This window comes from Epinephelus moara, chromosome 9 (assembly GCF_006386435.1).
Source record: "Epinephelus moara isolate mb chromosome 9, YSFRI_EMoa_1.0, whole genome shotgun sequence".
Taxonomy (NCBI): Eukaryota; Metazoa; Chordata; class Actinopteri; order Perciformes; family Serranidae; genus Epinephelus; species Epinephelus moara.
This window is the reverse complement of record NC_065514.1, coordinates 26,498,030-26,517,568: the sequence shown is the minus strand read 5'-3', so window position 1 is coordinate 26,517,568 and position 19,539 is coordinate 26,498,030. Positions and strand designations below refer to the sequence as shown.

General features: G+C 41.3%; 1 protein-coding gene across 3 annotated transcripts; it reads right to left on the bottom strand.

Moving 5' to 3' along the window:
- Positions 1-1,729: 1,729 nt before the first annotated feature.
- rnf165a (ring finger protein 165a) lies at positions 1,730-18,613 on the bottom strand. Of its 3 annotated transcripts, XM_050052959.1 has the most exons (10): positions 18,349-18,611; positions 17,130-17,325; positions 15,717-15,804; positions 9,358-9,658; positions 9,141-9,266; positions 8,867-8,996; positions 8,094-8,198; positions 7,150-7,245; positions 6,917-7,017; positions 1,730-5,821 (listed from the first exon to the last, which is right to left on the bottom strand). In XM_050052959.1, the coding sequence occupies exons 3-10, from the start codon at positions 15,736-15,738 to the stop codon at positions 5,704-5,706; spliced, it is 999 nt and encodes a 332-aa protein (XP_049908916.1). In that variant the 5' UTR covers positions 15,739-15,804; positions 17,130-17,325; positions 18,349-18,611; the 3' UTR covers positions 1,730-5,703. The 3 variants fall into 3 exon arrangements, with proteins under 3 accessions (XP_049908916.1, XP_049908915.1, XP_049908914.1); XM_050052958.1 differs by lacking the exons at positions 15,717-15,804; positions 17,130-17,325 and having other exon boundaries at positions 7,150-7,242; positions 18,349-18,613; XM_050052957.1 differs by lacking the exons at positions 15,717-15,804; positions 17,130-17,325 and having other exon boundaries at positions 18,349-18,606.
- Positions 18,614-19,539: the final 926 nt, after the last annotated feature.

The following is a 19,539-nucleotide window of genomic DNA, read 5'->3' as shown; positions in this document are numbered from 1 at the left end:
AGTCCGTTTTCCTTTTTGGGCTTTGCAGTGTAGGCAATTGTGGCTAATGCTGAAACAGCAACTTCCTCTGCACGGTTCTCTGCCATTGAGCCAGGCTTTCACCAAAGGGATGTGCATGTGTGTCTGCATTTGCAAAAAAAGTCAATATACACGCCCTCTCTCTCAAATGACCTGTGATTAGCCTCCTGTCATGGGCTAGATTTTCTAAAGCCTGAAAACAGAGTCAAAAGAAGGTGCAAAAACTTGTTTTATTTCAGGCCTCTTGAGTTACAATTTGTTCAGTTTATGATAGCATTTTTGCCCAACAATGCCAAAATGAAACTGCCTACCCCAGCTTCAACAGCGATCTAAAGACTATTGGTGATATAGAATGGGTCACTCATAGTGACAAAGACCATGAAAATGGCTGCATTTTTACCTTTTTCTTGTTTTACCTAACAACAGCTTCTTACATGTCATGGATTCAAATTATAACCACGTGTTTTCATCTGGAGGAAAGCTGAGGCCATATCATACCAGAATATAGAAGACACAAAAACAGGCACTTGTCGATTTTATCCAATTTATTACAAAAAGAGCACATACAAAAGGATAATATACAAGCCATGAAATAAAATTAAAATTAAAAAAACAAAACAGAACAGTTTGGGTTTAGCAATGCAACTTTTGAAATCATTATCATTATTATTAGTATTAATAATAAATAAAGTACAAAATTCCACCACATGTGAATCTAACATTTATCCATAATATGTTCATCCATTTCTTCATCAACACACTCATCACCATTAATGCGCTATTGCTTTAATATTAATGATAAATAGTTCTATTTTCAGATAAAATATCCTATATTGAAAAACATTGCGCAGTCACAGCTAAACAGCAGAGTTTCATACGAGGATGGCGGCAGCCCTTTCACTGGCACTTTTTGGGATATTTTCTCTTCAGTTTTGTTTTTCAGTTTCAAACAGCGACAAAATTAATATTTTTTTTTCCTGTTATATTCTTTGTATATATTTTCACCATATACTATTAAACCATTGAGACTATATTGAAACCTGAGAAAACATGCATTTTTAGAAAAGGTTGTGCTTTAAAATCCTTGCCTTCCTTTAAGACTGTGAAAGGAAACAGAGGATAGATTCTGAGAGGAGAGATGGACGGTAAAATAAAAAAACAAATGAAGAGTTGGAGATAGAAGATAAAATTAAAGAAGGATTACTGAAGTTGTAAAGCCCACAGTGAAACATGCCTCTTTATAGTCAGAACTATTTCCACAATCTGTATTGTTCCAGTTCTACAAACCAAAAGCTAGTCTGGACAGTTTGATTTCAATTTTGAGTATAATGGCTTTTGCAGACACCTGTCAAATGCTGTCTTCACAACTCACTCTTTAATTAATTGTGCAACCAATAAGGCATGGTGGCTTCATGGATTGATTGTTATTAATGGTTTCAGTAACATGGAAATATCTCCTAACACTTAAAGCGAGGCACTTGTTATGTCTACAAACTGAAGAGAAACACCAGAGAAAATGGAAATTAAAAGATACAAAGAGTTAAAGCGAAGGAACATGCTTCACAGATGATCGTTTTTAAGACCCATAGTGCATTGTGAGAAGCAGAGCATACAAAATAAAAGCCAGAGTCCTTAGTGTTCATATTAAATTATCTAAACTAACTTTTTTTTGCCAGTGAGAGGGTTCCCATATTTTAACAAGTGAGTGCAAAACAAAAAAAAAAAACACTTCATTGCAGTTTGTCCACTACATCACAGCATGGGGGATCAGAGAAATTGCATTGAATGGAATGTAACCAAGATCCACAGCACCACATGAGAGAGAGAAAGAGAGAGATAGAGACTAAGGCCCAATCCCATGTCTTATTTTTACCCATACACCTTGTTTTCAAGAGCCCCTTGGCCCCTCGGAACAGAGTCACAAGGGGTAATGGTTGAAATCTTCCCCTATCATAATGGGAAAACCATTAAAGACCCTGATAGGCCGTCAACATCGTCATTGATGGCAGTTAAGTAAACAGATGTGACTATGGCAATAACGGTTTTATTACAATGACCTTTGTCATTTATCAAATGAAGACAGAAAAGCATGGAAGCTTGCAATTGGCTCACAACTTCAGTTTCATGCTATCAATTGTTTAAAGAAGTAATCGAATAGAAAATAACACTGCTTCATTACCAGGCCACAAGCAGAGCCCTGTAGGCTAACGTTAGCAACCCTTGCTCCTATTCTGCCAGCCTGCATTAATACAGGAGGAGCAGTAACAAGTGCAGGAACCTCACTGCTGGAGTTTCATTAAATTTATGGCATCATGTGCTATCAAGGGGGGGGGGGGGTGGGACATGGAAATATGTCAGAATGCAAGACTGTCATGCACAAATCAGCAATAACAACGTAACATTAGCTAGCTAGCTAGTCAGCTACCGACACATCAGCGTACTACTAACGACTTATTTTATGCTTGTTATACAGAAAAGGACCATAATACATCAAAGCAACATTAAACTAAGATAATACAATAGTTACTGTCATTTTCAAATCTTCATTAACGAAGAAAATATATGTGTGAGTTTGTTTGGTTGCTCATACAGGCATTTTGCCAATGATTTGTAATATCGCGGTTTGGAGTGTGCTTCTGAAAAACCTCCGTTTGGAGGACCATGTAGCCCTTAGGGCCCCGACACACCAAACCGACAGTCCACTGTTGGGCAACATCTGGCCGTCGGTGAGCATCTGCCCCCTTGTTTTTGCGGTGTGCCCCACACTGTTGGCACTAGCCAGCCCTTGTCAGTTTCTTTTTCAGCCAATTCAGAATGTTGAATCTGCGTCACAGACAGCGAAGACCATCGGTTTATGAAATCACTCTGATTGGCAGTTAGACTCAGTGCACAAGAAGAGTTTAACAGAAGTGAGGAAAGTAAACAAATTACTTAAGTCAAGAGGGTGTGAGATCAAAACCAACTTGTTAAGTAAGGTAAGATATTTTTTTAGCCATTGAGCTCTTTAGCAGATACAATTCGTAATTGTTTGTGTTATTTTTCACTGGTGCATTGTAAATATAATTTGTTCTTTCGACATGGGGTAGTGTCTTTAATGTGCTAACTGGCTAATTAGCGTCTTGAATCTCTCCTGTTGGTCTTTCGGGTTCCCTTTTTGAATGATGAATACAGACTACCGACGTCAGTCTGGTGTGTCTGGGCCTTTTACACTTTACCTTACCCCTCTATCTCAACAAGAAACAGGACACCCTACCCCTTTACGTGACCGAGCAAAAGGGAGGAGTAGAGCTAAGTGGTCGGGGCAAGAGGTGTATTGGGATTGAGCCTGAAAGAGAAAGAGAAAGACAGAGAGCGGGCTCAGTAGCTCAGCCTTGGACAGTAAACATCGCACAGCCAGCTTGTGGAGATCAAACAGCAGGGCTCTTTTTTTTCATAGACTTTAGTGTTCCAAAAAGTACAACTGCATGCAAAGCATTCCCATTTAAAACAATGCAAAAATGAGGTAATAGTTTTTTTCATAGCATTTTTGTGTTATTTCTAAATAAATAAATTATGATTCAGTCACCCCCCTCCCACCCCCTCCCAAAAAAAAAACTATATAAAATTAAATACATACCAACAATATCTACAGTTAGTAATAAATTATGATTGTTAAATACTTAAGGCATCTCAACTGACAACACCCTGTGTAAACTATGAAAACTTCATCACGGATGACTCCACTACAGGAGGAGGCAGTGTCGACACTGGCAGTGCACAAGACAGGGAGAAAGTAATCCGAGTTAATTGATCCTCAACCCACGAGGCTTAAAGAGTCTCTGGGCTTATCCTTTTCTATCACAGTGCGTAGGACAGAGAGGGTCCTAAAGGCATCCTGTTGAACAGAAACGACACAAAAGGTAAAAAAGAAAATAAAGAAGTGAAAACCAGTCAGAGCAAGTGTTAACAGCCTGAATGTTTTCCTGCTGTTGTGTCGTCTCATGTCTGTGTGCACTGCGAGAGGGAGGCTGCCTCCGTCTCACCACGTTCTACATGTTCTAGCAATACAGCATAGCAACCAGCATAGCAACCACGAGGGGAGGTCTGTCACACGAATACACAAGATCAATACGCAAGCTCCTCTCTCTGCTGAAACACTGCATGAATCTATACCTATATATAAACCAACGCAAATGCAATACCAAGGAAAAAACCTTTTGTTGCTATAACTATCGTCACATGTGCTTGTTCTTTAGGCAATAAGGTAAACATCAAGAAGAGGATCCCATCGTTGCCACCAAAGGGGACAGGATGAACACACGCTACAAGTCAGGGGAGCAGCCACTGACACTTTTTTTTGTTTGTTTGTTGTGTTGAGAAGATAGTCACAGCTCAGATTAACTAAGTCATGCAAAGCCATCTCTGTACCTTTTAATATTGAAGAAACGCTACCGGAGCTAACAGCCCAAGTTGACGATGAAACATGCAAGTTTAGTACACACTGTTCTGCCACTGGCCCTGCGCCAGATGAAGATACAGGTACGAGGGCAGCTAAGTCTTCCTCCCACCTCACTCTGCAGTGCATGATAGTTTCCTTTTATCATCCCTATTTTTTTTTGGCTTCATGTTGTATAAGCGCTCCAGTGGCCATGCTGTTAACCTACAGCGATTTAACGTCTAGTTGTTGCCTCGAACCCTTGAAACACACTCACATTTGCACTCTTTGAACATCCACACATTTGTTAGACACATTCTTGAAGTCACACACAGCAGGGCAGAGCACACACACACATGTGAACCTGCGCATCAGGTTCAAGCTACACCGTGACAAAAATGCATTTTGGTAAAAAACACTTTCTACCTATTTTTTTTTTTGTAGATTTTAAAACACACAACAACTCAGTCACTGGGCTCGGTTTTCCCACGGCAGTGAAAGAGACCTACTCACACAACACCATCTCACATGACACCAACCCAAGGTAAATGTACAACTGTATTGCAAAATGTCAAAGCTGCATGATAGAATTAAAACACTCAGCTAGCTGGTGCTTGTGCGCCCAAGGAGGCGACAGCGCACCAGATATCACTTGTTGGTTACTGCTACTCTACTACGACCACAAATGATCTTTAGGTAAACATGGCATCAGAGCATTTGTTAAGCTTTCTTGTGTGGCAGAATATTCACTTTGATTGAAGTGTGTTTGTAAAGAGAGAAATATATATATTTATATATATAGAAAGAGAGAAAGAGAGAGAAGAAGAGAGAGAAAGTAGCCAGCTCAGTGTGGGGTTATGTGTTTTCCACTCTCAGGACATTAAGTCATGGCTTTGAGGACATGCTACACAGCCCGGGGCTACCTACAGTACAACACCACAACAGCAACAACACCCCACTTACGACCAGCAAGCTACAAGTAAACCCTGTGTACATGAGTATGTGTGTGTGTCTGCGTGTCTTTTGCCTCCAGAGGGATGTGCTTCTATATAAAGAGAGTCCTCTGCGGCCTCTCGTGCAGTTAGTTATCCTGGCTTGGCTCAGTAAAGCGTGAGTCAGAAGGGTGGTGATGTCACATGAAGTCTGGAGACATTTGGCAAAGCACCCAACAGGGGGGAGGAGGAGGAGGAGGGCCGGCAAGCCGGGGTGGAAGAAAGCAGGAACCACACGAGGGTGATTGACAAGGAGGGGAGAGGGGCGCTGAAATCTCATCAGCTGTCAGGGTTCAGCTGTGTTTCGATGTCAACCCGACAGATCGGACACTTCCTGCTGGTGGCCAGCCACTGGTCCACGCAGCCCTGGTGGAAGAGGTGCATGCAGGGCAATCTCCTGGAGGACAGAGAGACAGAGAGACACAGGGTCAATGTTGATTAACACTGACTCTCCCTGTGCAATAGAGTTATGTGCTTGCAAAGAACTTCTGAAACCAGCAGGGAGTTAATTTTGTTCATTCAGGCACGTAGAGGCGACTTCTGTTGAGTCATCAATCCTGCACGCCTCTCAGACAGCTGAGACTCCACATGCTGTAAACTGACCCTCTTTCCTCATCCCAGGGCACTGGGGATTTCACACCATAGCTTGGTCTGAAATGCGCGTGTTGGTGCACATGCTCATGTCACTGATTTAAGAACTAGTTCAACATTTTTGGAAAATACGCTTACTTGCCTTGTTAAATGAGAAGATCAATACCACTCTCACATCTGTTTGTTAAATATGAACCTAGAGCCAACACCCAGTTAGCTTAGCTTAGCATAAAACTGAAAACAGGTGGAAACAGCTACCCTGGCTCCGTCAGACTGTTACAAAATCCACCTACTAATTGTGTAACCTATATGGGTGTAATGATACAGATCTGGTTTGATATTTATGGATTCAATGATCAATATTATCAGTGTAAAGTGAAAACATTGATCCATATCATCATCTTTAAGATATGCCTTTATTTTGAGGATTGGCTGTGAGTTAATGGTTCTTGATATATTTAGCATTTCCTGTTAACAGTAGATGTTCACTGGGTCGAGATCTTATTTACAAGTTATTAAAGGAGCAGTCTTACATTTTTGGAAAATATGTCTGGCCACCATTTAGTGAAGCATTAGATGAGAAAGTAAATATCACTCTCATGTCCTGCTGAATATAAACTACAGCCAGCAGCCAGTTAGCTTAGCTTAGCACAAAGTCTGGAAACCGGAGGAAACAGCTAGCTCAGCTCTGTCCACAGGTAACACAGTCAGCCTACCTTTAAAGCTCAGTAATTAACATTCAGTCACTTACTTTATCAATCTTCTCCTCTATGTCTGTGCCAGCAAGCAAATAGCATATTTCCCAAAATGTCAAACTTTTATTTTCAGCTTATTTCCTTTTCAGAGAAGTGAATTTTTTGTGGTAAAACTAGAATTCTAGGGGCTACTAATCATTTCTGACCTGACGTCCTCTCCGTCTTCCAGCATTGACAAACAGATGGTACATTTCTCATCCACATCTGTTTCCTCCTCCTCCCCAATCTTCAGCTGCAGGGGCTTTCTCTGTTCGCAGGTCAGATTACACAGAGGTAAAAAGGTAGGGTCAGAAAAGTGATTGTAAAAAATGGGAGTATATCCAACAGTGCATGTCTCTGTATGTTAACAACATCCAGTAATTTTTGTTATCTGTCCTACCTTCTTGTATTTATGTGGAAAGGTGAATCTCTCTATGGTTGTCTGAACAGCTCCTCTGCTGACACTCCCCAGCCGGTCCTCCAGTTGCAACAGCTCCTGAGGAGAAGTCCACATAAGTAAAGAATATAAAACTTGAACAGCTACTAAATGGACTAAATGGTGTTGTAAAACCAGGTTGTTCAAGGTCAACAGTGAACTGAAAAGATAATCCACAGACCTAGGTGTGAGCAGTTACATGTAGGAACTATTTTCTCTTTACTGCACTACACCCACAACTGCATGAATGCGCAGAATGAAGTGTGCATCTACTACTAGCTCACCTAGCACCACTGAGCTAGCTAATGTTACAGCTCAGACAAGGAGGGCGCCATTAATGTTGGCAACTTGCACTGTCACTAGCATGAGCCTCTTGTCCATGAGTAGATGCACACTTCCTTCTGCGCTGTGATATGTTTGGCGACTGTAGTTTGGTAAAGAGAAAATAGTTCTCACATGCTCACAACAAGGTCTGTGGATTATCTTGAGTACCCGGGTCATGATTTCTGGAAAGAGACCTTGCTGTTGAGTTTTTCAAATGTAATTTTTGGAGCTTTGAGCACCTCCAGCCGAGTGCCATCTAGTTCCATTATAAGTGAAAGAAGGCAGACATCTCAACAGCCGATATCTCCAACACTCAGCAACTCAAACCAAAACAATCTAGATGGATAAGAAACACTACAGGTAAGAGGAAAAATATGTATTTTTGATTTTGGTGTTGGCAGTCCCTTTAACGTGCACTTTTTTGCAGCATCTATCACTCCACAACAACTGAGCCTGAAGGAGATCATGGGATATGATCGAAAGCACCAGAACAGGCACTAAATGGAACTTGAGGTGAGATTGTCTGAGGCTCTAACAGACGGATGGGTAGAAAGTCTATGAACTTGATTTGGAGAAAGATTTACCTCATAACTTTCTCGCACAGCGGTGGCGTGCCTCGAAGGATTCAGACTTTGCAGTGCCAACAGGTGCAGCTGTGGGTACGGGTAGTTTCTGATTTCATGTACAACCTAACAAAAGAGAACTCTTTGTGATATTACAGCAATATAAGAGTAGTCGAACACAGTTTTTCTCCATTGTTTTGATGCATCTTTGGAAATACAAGACATTTTTGAGAATACTGACAGGTAATACAAACCAAAAAAAACAAAACTGTGATTTTCTTTTCAAAACAGCAAGAGGCGAGACCAGAAGTGCATCAGATCAATGCATGATGTCTACAGGTATCAGACGCTTAAATTTAAGGCTTTTTAAGACTTTTTCAAGATCATTTTTAAACAAATTTTAAGGCTGCCTTTGGACAAATCATATTTTTCTTATAGTATAAAGGTAAATAGTATATGTAGTACCGTGCAGAGCTACGTTTTATGTAAGATTATGGTTATTAGAGTGAGCTGGGATAGTGAAACATAGTGCAAGCGTAAAATAAGGTTTAGCGGTTTGAAGATTTGTAACATCAGAAATCTGGACTTTAACGCAGAAGAGCTTGACACATTTTGACAAAAAAATTAAAAGATGGCTAGATGGATTTAGATTAGATCAAATGTTTGTTGCATTTGAGACTTTTGAATTTAAGACATTTTAAGGACCTGCAGACACCTTAATTTAAAGGTCAAGATATATTTAAAAATGATGATAAGTAAATTTGCATTACAAAATAGCAGGGTGACCGACATACCACTTGTGCAGAGGATGTGTTCCTGGGGAAGTGGTGCATTCGAGGGGAGGCCAGGTAATGCTGATAGTGCTGCGGAAGCTGCTGGAGCTGGTACTGGTGGTGAGGGAGGCCAGCATCAACGCTGAGATCCCTGCGGGCAGGCAGACAAGAGACTAAATCAACATCATCACCCATGCTAGGCAATGTGACACACAGACAGATGGGCGTAAAGATGAAAGGACGGAATCATTTCACGACTCTACAGGACTCTCGTTAATCTCCGACAGCGACTCACCAGTCGGTGCCTTCGGCCAGGTACCGCTGCTGCTGTGTCATTGGCTGAGGAACATGGAGGGGAGGGGAGTACTCATAGCCTGAGCGCAGTCGGTGAGGGTTCAGGGGTATACGCTCCTGGGTTCTTCTGCAGAAGGACGAAGATGAGATTTTAAAAATGTTTGACAAGGTTTATTAGTTTGTGTGTATCTGTATTTGCATGCAGGTAGCAATTATACCTGGAGTGTGGGAGAATCCTGCGGTGCTGCGCTTCAAGAAGCTGCTGCTGGATGAGGTATTGCTGGTGTAAGGCCTGAGGTAGGAATGGAGGACCCGGCACATCCTGGAACTGAGGGGGTGCAGGCAGGGCAGTGAGGGGCGGGTGGTGTGCCGGGGGCAGGTGGGTGGCCAAGCCGGTCTGAGGCGGCTGGCTGGCGTGTCCTAGAGGGAACTCTGCTGAGATGGGCGCTTGGGGTGCGCCCAGGTGAAAGTGTCGGCAGGAGGTAGCATGGCTGTGTTGATGCCTGGTGAAGTGTGCTCCTATGGAGAGGAAATACAAGTGATCAGGGCTGAGCCTCATCATCCAAGCAGGCACCACAGAGAGACCCAGACAAACCAATGGAGAGTACATACTGACGCACATAATTGCAGAAACAAGCACTTTTTGGCTTTCTCACACACACAAACACATTTAACAACCAATCACACAGAGACAATTAGAAAATAGGAGAGACTTGACACAGGAAGAGACAAGACAAGACAGACAAAACAGCAGATGGAGGACACAGACATTGAGACCCCCTGTGGAGCACCATCTAAACCCACACACAGATTGCACCCGATGGCCTGCCTCTCCACTTGCCACAGTGCAGCCAGCAGGAAGGATGGATCTTCACTAACAGCCTGGTGTGTTTCCAAGAAGATCTACAGCACTGAGGGATGTCTGCGGTCCACTGCTAGTCAATTTAAAAGATTCAGGCTCTGTATTATGTCTGCCGTTCCATGGAGCAAATACACAACTGTAGATTTCTCATTAAAACCCTGCACAGCAACTGAGGTGGGCTCAAAAGATTATCTGCCTCCATTTCTACCTTCCCCCACCCATTCTATCAGAGATGGAGGAGGCATGAGATTGTGTGGTAGTCCCACTGAATCACCTCGGTATCAGGTTGCACAAAACAATCAATACAAATTACTCTGTGCTCGGAGAGAGGAGGGCCGGGAGGAGGGTGAGGTGGGAACAAACAATTACTTCTTCAACTGCCCATTACGGCTTTCTAGCCTTCTGGAACAGGAAGCAGACAGCGGGGTCCGGAGGATGGACTGTGCACTGTGTATAATTAAGTAACGGAGTATTGCGCGTTTGCATGGTTGGAAGACATAATTGTCTCATCTACTGCTCTGTCAGTGGTTTCAAGCTGAGTCAGGCAGACTAAAACTTGATAAACAGTGATATGGAGTGACAAAGTATGTCTAATAGGAAGAGGAGATGATTTGGATGTAGTTAATGGTTTGTGATATATTTAGCAATTGCTGACAAATCTAATTAATACTATATGGTTCACTGAGCTGAGATCTAATTTACAAATTTTCAAGTCTGCAACATTTTATGTGAACGCAAAATCCCACAATATACTTTCAATGGATGACGTTTTAATATATTTATTAATCTAAAGGAATAGTACAACATTTTGGGAATGTGCTTGTTTGCTTTCTCTCTCTGAAGCTCATTTCCCTCTGCACAAATAACCCATTAACACCTGCTAACATCTGGCTTTTGTATTTAACTGGAAAGATTGAAAACAGCAGCCCTCCGGGATAAATGACTCTGCAATAGTCATGGGTATGTATCAGCTCCAGCTGGAGATGCTAACTTCTGCCCCTTTTCTGGAGCGATACACAAAACACTGTCCGTCTCCATCCAAATAGCACATTGTTTAAAATAGTCTGCACTGAGTTGAGATTTCAACGTAGTCTCATTCCCAACTTCTCCAATACCAACGCTTGGTCAGTGGCTCTTGGTGTCAGACATTGATGCACTGAGACACCCTTCAGGGGCAGAATGACATGCACTGGGCAGCGGCATTTTTTGACACTGGGCATCAACAGTTATATAAAGAGCAAGAAGGTTTGCATAGGGCTAGTAGGAGGTTAGGTGAAAGGGTCAAACAAACTCCGGACTTTCACTCAGGAGACCGCTGTTTGTTCATTGTGTGAAACCGAAAATCAAGTTATTCTAACATAGTGTGTTCGCATATATATATATATATATATATGTACCATAATATGCTATACTATGCTATTTGACGTATATATGATGTATGTCATGTTATGCTAAATTATGTTTGAAACAAACCCACATATTTATAAGTCAAACTACGATGTTTTATTCTGAATTTAACCACATGCTTTTGTTGCTTAACTTAAGGAAGTAAAATTTAAAACTGAACTTTTGTACCTACGTTCTAGGTTAATGTTGAAAAGAGATGGTATGCATTCAACGAGCAGAAAACAGTATGTTTCCTGTGAAAACTGAAGTTTATTTTGAAAAGAGATGACGGATTTAACAAGGGTAAATTAACATGTCACCCCGAAATGTCCAGAGCTGACGCAAGAGAGAAGGACAGCAATACCACTCTCTAATCTATTTTACCAGCTAAGCTAACCGGCTGCCGGGTGTAGACAGCAGCTGGTTAGCTTAACTTAGCATAAAGATTGGAAACACCCCTTGATTATAGAGTATGCCGACCAGCACATTTAAAGCTTATTATTTAACGTGTTTTACTTGTTTGTTTAATATGTAAAACCAAAGTGTCAAAACAATAATCTGTCATTTCACAGACGTTCTGTGGCAGACAATTTCTTGGCTTTGAGCAGTTACCAGCAGGGACTCCAAGAAGTTACTGGTCCAAGCCAGGAAGTAGTCTGGGTATTTTTTTTGTATGTAATTAAAAAAGAAAAGCAAAGCTGTAACTTCGTGATGTAGAACCATGCTGGCTGTTTCTAGTCTTTGTGCTAAGCTTCACTGTGAAATGTGAGAGTGGTATTAATCGTCTCATCACACTCTCCACTAGAAGCCAAATTTCCCAAAATGTCAAACTATTCCTCAATTATTGCTAAAATGACATACATGCATGGCTGCTGTTTCGCTTCGTTGCATATAGCCTCGGGACATGGGAAGCCAGTGAACCTTGAGAGCCATGAGCAATCTGAAAACAACATTTGGCTGAGGAAGTAGAGCAGAAATGGCAGACCGCTGGTTTGGATTGGTTAAAGGCTGTGCATCACTTTTGTATGAAGCCTGTGACCCGGCATGACTGGACTCGATGTGAAGCTCAGAGTAAATATAAAATTGTCTTTCCCAGCATGAATCCCTGACATTAATATTTGACATATTGCAGTAACAGCCCTGATGTTGTTATTGTTACGTCTCTGCTTCGACTTTGACTCGCAGACATAAAATGCCTGATTGGTGCAGAACAGACCCCCACCCATTCACACACGCATAAAGCACACACGCTCATACACTCCCATCCACCTCTTTTCACCCCTGAGCTGCTGCACAGGCAGCCCCTCCCCCACGGTGTGGCTGCGGCATGGTGTCCCTGCGTGAGTGACAGCCCGTAAGCCCTGCCCAGCCGCGACTGCAGCAGTCTGACATCGAACCTGTCTCTCTCTCCCTCTCTCCAACCCCTCCTGCTTCCATCACTGCAGCTTTACAATCACACCTCCCCTCTAACATAATCCTGTCTCAATGCTGGTGTGGTGGTCTTCTGTCATGTGACGCTGAGAGTCTTGTGTATGCAGTTTTTCATTGAAGCCCATCATCACCACACCTGCTGATATCAGTGATTGGCACGCTCACACTCAGAATGAGGGACTAATGAGTGAAATCAGATTGTTTGTTTCACAGCTGGAGTGAAAGTCTGCATACAACCGGCTCCACATGGCACATGCTTGCACACAACACACTGACCTTGATGCTACACGAGTCAAACAAGGACAGGTTGGGCACAGGGTGGAAGACAAAGCATCTGATATTAATGTGGTCTTTACCAGTGCAGCTACTGTCAGAGAACTTGTGCATTAAAGCTGTTGAGTTATTTAAAGGTCTGTTGCTGGAGTCGCTGGAGAAAGTTGCCATGCGCATATGGCTGGGTCTCAGACACACCTTGTGTCAGCACATAAATAACTCTGACTATTTCAGACACTGTGAACAGATGTAAGGCTCAAGTGGTTGGAACATGACAGAAAGAAGTCCCAGACTCTGAAACTATTTAAATGACTGAGTTTATATTTCAAATGTGCAATGTAATACTCGCAATTAATGACATCGTCACCTGCGCTGTGTTGTGACCAGTTTACCCACTTTTAAAGTTAAAGAGTGAGAGCAACTCTTAAACCAAGACCACATTTAAACACAGGAAAAATAAGGATTTAAAAAGCTAATTATTTTCTAGATCCAATAGAAACATCCAGAACTTTTGTTATAAAAGTGTCTTGCTATTATTCATTTACAAAAGGCCTTCAATTTAACAATATTACTGACTTCCTGCAATAAATATTCAGAAGCCTTGTCTGCATTTGTGCTGTTATCATGAGCAACAAAGGCACGACTGTATAACTGTAGAAATTTATTTTTAAAACCGTGAGTGGTGACGTGTTCTTTCTGTGATTTTATGTGTATAACTGTGTCAAGGTCTGTTCTACTAATAATGAGAAGAGGACTTTATGTAAGAGGCCAGTATTTTCACAACATTACATACAAAGATAAAACACTTTAAAGATGACATAGTTGCCATTCGGTGATTGAGCCAAATTGATTTCTAATTATGCTTCATATTTGGAGACTGTTAATGAGAGAGATTTAGATGAGAAGATGGATACCACTCTTATATCTGTCAGGTTATCTCTCCTTGTAAAATTAATAGAAAAATGATGGTGGGTTATGTGCCAGACTATTTCTTGAGGACTATTTCACAGCCAATAAATAGTTTGTCACATAACCCCTCTGTACAACTGCTAATTTACTTTTTTTAAAGAACTAAACCATAGACTGTAAAATGAAGATGGGCGACATGACAGTTCCCCAAAATATGGTGGATAAAGAGAACTGATACAGTGTTGATGGCTGGGCTCTGTTCATTTGTATGAAAGTTGCTCAGTGGCGCATGAAGCCAAAAAGTTCAGCTTCCCAGATGTGAAATTATCCAGATCTTCTGCATCATTGGGCCCACAGAGCAAGTGCACAACAGACTTTCACAAGCCAAGCTGCTAACATCATGTTAAGCCCTCTGTTAACTTGAATGGGGATCAAAGTATTTAACCATGCAGCTCTTCTAGACTTTCAAGATGTTATTGAACCAAATGGATCAAATTCCGATAGAGGAAGAGTCATTTCGCAGGGGTTGTGGCGTTCAAAAAAAAAAAAAGTAGGCTACCCACTGATTTAGAGATGTCTCTTTCACAATTAAGTCTATGGGAGACAGTCTTTTTGGGCCCAAGTGCATCCCAGACATTGTAATGCCACTGTTTGGTTGCTATGAATTGCCTTTAAAGCCCAGTGCGCATCTTGGGGGTCTGCCCAAAAGTGAAGTCAAAACATCTTGACTGGTGGCTGGCTGTAGTATAGGTCATAAAACCTGCCCCGTTAGCGGATGGGACATGGGCCAAACTAAAAATGACAGCACGCATCAAATTAAGTTTTCCAAAAAGATGGTCTCTGTCTTTTTAGGTAGTTCTTATCACACTAATGTATTTTCAACTGTTCACTTTTCTGGTAAGTTTGGTCTATAAAAAGAGGATGTGAAGTCATGACTGACTGAATGGCTGACCGAATCTGTGTGCTTGCGATTGGTTGGACGACGAGAACTCGACACCCCAGAGATCGCAACTGCGCAAGACTCAAGCTCCAAGATGGCAGTGCCCATATGTGGAATATTTTGACTTCATTATTGTACAGTGGGAGAAAGTGGAGACGTGTTGTCCATCTTTATAGACAGTTATTGCAATAAACAAACAAAATACTGTAAATTAGTAAATTAGTGAGCTTTAGAGGTGCTGGTAGGTGGATTTAGTTACCGTTTGACAGAGCTGGTCTTGCTGTTTCTTCCTGTTTCCTATCTTTGTGCTAAGCTAAGCTATCCTGCTACCCTAAGACATGAGAGGTGTCAATCTACTCAACTAATTCTCTGCTTGTGAGAGAATAAGAGTATTTCCCAAAATGTTGAATTTTTCCTTTAATAAAACAACTAAGCAATCTACTGAAGTATGTAATCCAGTACTTAAGGGACGAGGAGAGATATCAAAGGTCTTTGTGTTAAAATACCAAGCAGTCAATAGCTCGAGGCAGAGTTGGATGATATCATGATATTTACCATGAGACCATCCATTTACAATAGTGTTTATACCCTTGTGTACAGTTTCATATCTTTGGGTGTATCAGGCCATTTTAGGCAATGCTGCAAATCAAGTTCTTTATGGATTTTTATATGATTTTTGCTGGATTAGCCAAAGACGTACATTGTAGTTGTTGATTTTTAACAGAAAATTGAGTGTCACCATATATATTTTCATCAAAATACAAAATAATGTATACCTAGACAGAGAATTGTATCCATTTCGCACAAAGTTGTTTCAATGTTAACTCATCACCAATGAACACCAATGAGTGGATGTGAGGGAGGCTGTGTTTTGTTGGATAAGGAGTGAATGACAGCATGTAACATTAAAAATCAATGCTGGTGTGTTTCAGTATAAACATGCTTCTTTTTTTTTTTTCATATGGATAGAAAATTTGGTTGCCCCTACTCCAAAGTAAGCAGAGCAGCAACTTGAAGAAACTCTGTCAAAGACAGCTGAGAAATGAGAGCACATTAAGAGTGAGGGGACCGTCTCAGTGACAGCACAGTGTGGAGGGAGGAGGGGAGGACCACATGGAAATCAGCAAAAAGCACACTGAAGGTTAGAAAGAAAACTACAGTCTTTATTGGAAAATATTAGTTATGTGTGGCACTGTGTGATAATAGTAATAATAAGAGTAATATATCCTACATAACCATAATAATACCATGCAAATAAAGACCAAAGGCAAGGCCCGACCATGCTCTCTGTAGGGTTAACAGAACAGAAGCAGCATCCAATGAGTAGATGTGTATGCTTACAGCACATTTCAGTATAGCAGGGACATCTCTACACAAAGTTTACATTGGAATCTGCTGTTCAATGTGGAAAAACAAAAGTATAAAATGACCATGCATTAGGATCTAATACAAGAACATAAGGTAGAAAACCACAACCAAAGAATAAAAGACATTTTCATTCTAAAAGGAGTTCTACAGCAGTGCAGGATATACACATCCCTGTAAAATGGATAGCATTCTGGAGGTGTCTGAGGAAAAGACTTGACTGGGGGGGCTGTGCATGATAGTGGGGGATTTTCAAATGGCAAGATGAGTTAGACCTGAGAGTCTCGCCAATTTATTGTGACTGACAAAATCAATTCAGCTAGCAGGAACAAAGGCTTTCACACATGGATAGGATTATGACCAGCCGTTTGGACGCCACTAGAACAGGTGCAGTGGACCATCAAAAGTGAAAATAGCATCACACAAATGATTTTAGCACTACAGGTATCGGCCAATTGGTGCACGTTAGGATAAAAGGATTATTGGTGGTGATTATTTAGAAAAAGGTGATCATACAAAGGCTTTAATGATTACAAAAGCTGGTACAATGCACCTTTGCAAATAGGGGGATGGAGACAAAATTGAAAGAGTTCGATCAAGCCTGGCTGTAATCGAATCGGGGAGGATCAAAATGTATCCACTTTACAGAAATTTACAGCAGAATGTAGTCTATCCACACTGAATGGGAGAATCACAATGACAGTTTGTAGTAAAGTCTAATGCTACAATGGGTTATTCACTGAAGAGCAACATGACAGTTTAAATAAAGACAAACTGTTTTCTACAGAAGGTGTTATTCTTTAGTCTGTTACACAGAAGGATACGGTATGAGTGGGAACTCGGTTTTAATGCCAATGTCGTCTTCAGATGGAAAGAGGAAATGAGGAAGAAGGGGTTCACAATACAGCTAGATGCAGAGAACAGGCAGAGGCTACGGCAGACAGCAGCAGATGATCGTTAGCTACACAATGGAGGGGGACAAAGGTCTGAGAAATGCGGAATGTAGAGCCAGCCTCGATACTATGGAACAGGAAAAAAGAACACAAATAAAAGCACAATGAAATCATTGGTGCTACTGCATGTAGTTTTAACAATGCACGTCAAATTATTACTATTATTATTACATAATCAACACAGATAGCCTGCTGCAATGGAGGGTGATTATAGTTATTATGGCCAATTCAGCGAGTGTCATCATTCATATTTATGCTCTTCAGATTTGCACTGCACCTGCAGCGTGATTTCAAGGTTTCATCTGACGCTTTTTGAGGATTTGAGGCAAAATGCCACCATTTGATACCATTTTAAATAGCCAGCCATAGCCTCTAATCTGAGCTACGGCCATTACACTACCTGGGAGAAGCCTTAATTGAGACTAACTCGGGGTAAAATGAGCTCAGTAAATCAACAGACTCCATGCCAGCTGCACACAAAGGGACAAACATCCCCTTGTCATGTTGTCAGTTGTCAGCTTCAGTTCAGATACATGCTTGGGGGCCAAATTAATGACAAATCCACGCAAAGCTGTGGATATTATTAGCTAAAGCTGAGCTGGTAAAATGTGGCTGTGTGAAGCTACTGGTATTGTTCAGTAACGTTAGCTTAGAGGTGACTGCACAAAAAAACGCTGCAAACGCACGTAAACAGCGCGAGGTGAGAGATACAGCAGACCGCGCTAGCACAGCTGAGGATGAAAGAAAAGAGGGGCTGCCATTTGACAGCTGCAGTCATTTGATGCGGGTAACAGGCCCTGAAACATCCTAAAACAAACGACAGTTGCTCTCATATCATTTTAAACGTCTTCAGTCACGTTAGCCACGCGCTAGCAGTCTTTAACGGCTAACGTTAATTTCACGCGACGCTACAGTTAGCAAGATAGCTAAATGTTGTCTAACGTTACGCTCGGCTGTCGCTATTATGCTGGCTCGGGTTTTTGCTAGCAGGTGTCAGCTCTGTTTACATCATTTGAGGACATTTAAAAGAAGGAAAAAGCCGAGAAATTTGTTAGGGATAGGGTAAGAAAATATATAGAGCTAGTCATACCTCTATTTCTAACTGAGCCGAAGACGGGGAGAACCAGATATCCAACATGTACTAACACCATCCTGGGTCCTTCTTTGTTGTGTGTGTAGCCAGTGAGACAGATGGTCCATGGAAATGATACCCTCTCCAGTCCCGAGCACATTCAAACGGACAGGCTGCGCTGCGAGCACACACAGACCCGAGCAGCCAATCACTGGACCCCTCCGATCAGGACCCTCCAGCTTTGGCACCCTGCTCCACCAATGGGGTGAGCCCCGGGGCGGGGCTGTCTGTGTTTTGGACAGCCTGCCCCTACATGACTGAAGCAAGCAGTCCTCATCATAAGGTAATCTTGGTAGTGCTGGTTTCCTGTGAGAGACCCTCTAAGATTTTGTCCCAGCTGTTCATTAAGATTTTGGCATGTCTATCACTGAAGTGTTTTTAAAGGGATTAAAATGACATATTAATCTGTAACAAATTATTTAGCAATTTATTGTTCTACATTTAACTAGCCATCAGTGCCGGAGCTACCACATCTGGTGCCCAAGGCAAGCTTCCCCTGGCGACCCCCCCAACCCTCTCAAATATATATATTTTTTCATTTAAAAAATATTAATGGTTATTGTATTAAATCTAACAAGAACAAGAGCTAATGAGAAATCAACACAAATAAGCAACTTACTGGTAACAAATGCTTATAATAAATAAACAATAAGAGAATACGGTATGTGCAAATTTGCAGATTTCATCTTGTCATTATTTTTGTACAGAGCCTCAAATGGCATTTACCATATGTTTGATTTTTTTTTAAATAATTTTTTATAATTTTTTTGAATGTCAAAACTATATATACATACATTATTTATTCATTCATTTATTTATTTATTTATTTTTACATGCATGGGTGGCTGCTTACGTCCCCTATTGGGAGATCCACCACTGCCAACCATAGCACACAGTTACCTTGATTTTACATAGGCTATATTACAAAACAAATTCATATATTAGTATGGTACATTTATGTTACACAGATGGTTTCAATTATTGTGGATTATTGTGGATATTTACAGAGATGTGCTGGGATTAACATTGTCACCAATCTCATATTTAGCATTAGCATGTGTAAATCAGAAGTAGGGGCCTGCTTTTTAAAGGAATTAAAGTAAAAAATAAATATTACCCAATTTAGATACATGCTTGGGGCCAAATAAA

What these genes read in the sequence shown, in the direction of transcription:
- rnf165a (XM_050052957.1), bottom strand. Translation starts at nt 18,490, where the DNA reads ATGTGCTCGGGACTGGAGAGGGTATCATTTCCATGGACCATCTGTCTC. An exon ending in CTGGCCGAAGGCACCGACTG is followed by an intron (nt 8,997 to 9,140) that starts GTGAGTCGCTGT and finishes GCCTGCCCGCAG; the next exon opens with GGATCTCAGCGTTGATGCTG. An exon ending in CTGTGCGAGAAAGTTATGAG is followed by an intron (nt 7,246 to 8,093) that starts GTAAATCTTTCT and finishes ACTTCTCCTCAG; the next exon opens with GAGCTGTTGCAACTGGAGGA.